General features: G+C 58.5%; 1 protein-coding gene across 1 annotated transcript in view; it reads right to left on the bottom strand.

Annotated features, from left to right (window-relative positions):
- The window catches only part of KCNK9 (potassium two pore domain channel subfamily K member 9), a 71,005-nt gene that overhangs the window by 20,187 nt on the left and 47,674 nt on the right, over window positions 1-3,144 (bottom strand). The window contains exon 2 of the mRNA XM_015561423.1: window positions 109-475. Coding sequence (XP_015416909.1) covers window positions 109-475 — 367 coding nt within the window. The remainder of the gene's footprint in view (window positions 1-108; window positions 476-3,144) is intronic.

Here is a 3,144-nt window from a genome sequence, read left to right as displayed (position 1 = left end):
ACGGAGCTGATGGGCGACGGGAAGAGGCTGTTCTTCAGTGTGCTCGGGGAGATCTCCTCGATCTTGTAGGAGACGGAGTGGAAGTACTGCGGGCCGAGCTGGGGCGGCTTCCTCTGCAGGGCGCCCTTGGTCTGCAGCGCCACGTAGTCCCCGAAGCCGATGGTGGTGAGCGTGATGAAGCAGTAGTAGTAGGCGTGGAAGAAGCTCCAGTCCTCGCACTGCGAGAAGGCGGCCGCGCCGACGCACAGCGTCCCCATGCAGGAGAAGAAGCCCACCGTCACCATGTTCTCCATGGACACGTCCGTGTTGCGCATCCCGCAGCACTTCTTGATGCGCTTCAGCAGGTAGCGCACGAAGGTGTTCATCCGCTCGCCCAGGCTCTGGAACATGACCAGCGTCAGCGGGATGCCCAGCACCGCGTAGAACATGCAGAAGGCCTTGCCCGCGTCCGTGCCGGGGGCCGCGTGCCCGTAACCTGGGAGGGGAGAGAGCACAGGGAGAGCCAGTGACCGGAGGGCCCGTGAGGTTGGACGGGGAGGGGAGGGGAGGAGAGTCGGGCTTGGGGGCATTTCAATGGGGAGGGGCTGGGGAGTTTCCCTGGGAGGTTGGGATGGGGGCGGGGGAGGGTTAGGGTTAGAGAGGAAGAGAGGCAACCAATGCAGACAGGTAGGGGGGACCTGGGTGGTTTCCTTGGGATGAGTTTGGAACCTGCCCAGGAGGGAGGGGAGAGGAGAGTGGGAGGAATCGGTGGAGAAGTGTCCTTTGAAGCCTGGGGTTGGGGGGAGGTGGTGATCTGCAGCATTTCCGTTGGGAGAGGAAGAAGAGTTTGGGAGCCATTTCACGGTTCTTCTTAGAGCAACACAAAATTTAAAAAAAAGAAAAAGAAAAACAGCCCATTTGCTACAAAGAAAACTGCAAAGGCATCAAGCCCGATGAAGAAGACCAAACATGCCCCCCGTGGGCCAGCACGGGCGGGGGACGGCCAGCACGGGTGGTGGACGGCTGAGGACGCTGCGTGGTGCAGGCCAGGCTCGGTGCTCACTCCTGTCGCCACCGCCTCTTTATTACAGGGAGAGCAAGATGTGCCAATGGAAAGCACCCAATCTGAAGAGCAGAGAGGAACGCAGACAAAAAATAAGCAAAGCGTCCGACAGTTGAGGGCAATCACGCAAGGCTTCATAGAAGGGAAATCGAGAGTAAGACCAGAAAGTCAGGATCGAGCCAAATTCGGTAACGGACACAAGTGTACAGACTCAAGAAGCTGCGCGAACCCCACGCAGGATAAACACGAAGAAAGCCACACGTCTGAGTGAAACTGCTGAAAACCAAAGACAGAAAATCTTGAAAGCAGCCAGAGAGAAACAATGTGTCACATACAAGGACGCGACTGTGTGAGTTCTGCTTACTTCCCATCCTAAACAGTGGAGGCCAGGAGTCAGTGGAAGCGCACCTTCAAAGAGCTTTCTGAAAAAGGCTGTTAACCCAGAATTGTCTATGCAGAGAAAATATCCTTTAAGAATGAAGGCAAAATACATTTTCAGATTAAGGAGAATTTGCTAACAGCCGATCTGCACGGCATGAATTCCAAAGGAAGTTCTGCCCTCGCTGGTGTGGCTCAGCGGACAGAGCGTCGGCCTGTGTTCTGAAAGATCCCGGGTTTGATTCTGGTCAAGGGCACAGGCCTGGGTTGCAGGTTCCATCCCTAGTGTGGGGCATGCAGGAGGCAGCCAATCAATGATTCTCTCTCATCATTGATGTTTCTCTCTCCTCCCTCTCCCTTCCTCTCTGAAATCAATAAAAATATATTTTAAAAATAAAGGAAGTTCTTCTGCCTGGAAGGGAAAGATGCCGGATGGAGCCATCGAGTTCAGGAGAGCATGAAACACCTGGGTAAGCACAGGGGTTATATTGCTCACGGGACCTGTCGCAAGCCACGTGCACATCCGACATTCACAGGCACCTGCCTGGAACACGGAGGCAGCCCGGGTCCCTCCCGCAGAGCCTGGGGGCTCATTGGAGCTGCGTGAACCAGGCGCAGGCGACGCGTGCACGGGACATGGAGGCACCGGACACACACAGCTTCCTTCCGCTGCCTCTGGCCAGACCCTCCTGAGCTGCCGCGATGCCCCCGCGGGCGGTGACTCCCTCCCCCCCCGCCCGGCTGTGAACTCCCGCTGGGGCTGCTGCACGGTGGACAAGACTACCCCTGGCATCCGGCCAGCGGGTGTGAGTCCTGAGTCCCACAGGGACCCTGCCCGGTCCCCCCTCCACGGGCCTCCCCATCTTCGGCCAGTTTCACTGCAGCCCGGCTCCCCGCTCCGCAAGGGGAAGCAGCTGGAAGGCCAGGTGCAGGTGTGGGTGGCAGGTAGGGCAGAAGCTGGCCACCTGGGCCTCTGGGCTTCAGCAAACCTATCGCCGGAAGAGAATGAAATCTTCACAAAGCGCATGCGAGGATTCTGTGCTGGCAGGAGTTCAACGGGCACAAATCGCATTAAAGGGATGACTCAGGGCGGCGCTGGGGAGGGCGGTGGGAGGAGAGCTGCCTGGCCCCCAGGCTTCCTGGCCGGCTCCCACTTCGGCCTGCGGTCAGCTCCCCGCTCGCCCTTCCCCCAGGAGGAGGGGGTCCGGAAGGGAGGCAGCTGAGGGCTTTGGGAAGCGCCTACCTGCTGGCGGTTCCCAGTGCAGAGCCGGCTCCACACGTTCCGGGAACTACCTCCCAGGCACCTGGCAGCTGTGTTGTTGCTGGTCCTGGGGTTCGCCCCCTCCGCTCCCCTCCCCTCCCCGCGCCCCATTGGGCCCTTTTCAGATTCCGGAGGAGTGACACACGATTATTAAGACTCAGGTGTGCCCGGCCGGCGTGGCTCAGTGGTTGGGCATCGACCTATGAACCAGGAGGTTACAGTTCAATTCCCAGTCAGGGCACAGGCCTGGGTTGCAGGGTCCATCCCCAGCAGGGGGCGTGCAGAAGGCAGCCGATCCATGATGCTCTCTCATCATTGATGTCTCTCTCTCTCTCTCTGTCTCTCCCTTCATCTCTCTGAAATCAATAAAAATACATTTTTTAAGAAGACAGTCGGGTGAAGGTGACCACGCTCTCCTGCATTTGCTCTTTCATCTGAAACAGGTGCCCGGTTCGGCCGCCCT

This window comes from Myotis davidii, unplaced genomic scaffold (assembly GCF_000327345.1).
Source record: "Myotis davidii unplaced genomic scaffold, ASM32734v1 scaffold30, whole genome shotgun sequence".
NCBI lineage: Eukaryota > Metazoa > Chordata > Mammalia > Chiroptera > Vespertilionidae > Myotis > Myotis davidii.
Note: the sequence above shows the minus strand (reverse complement) of the source record. Positions and strands in the feature narration are given on the sequence as shown.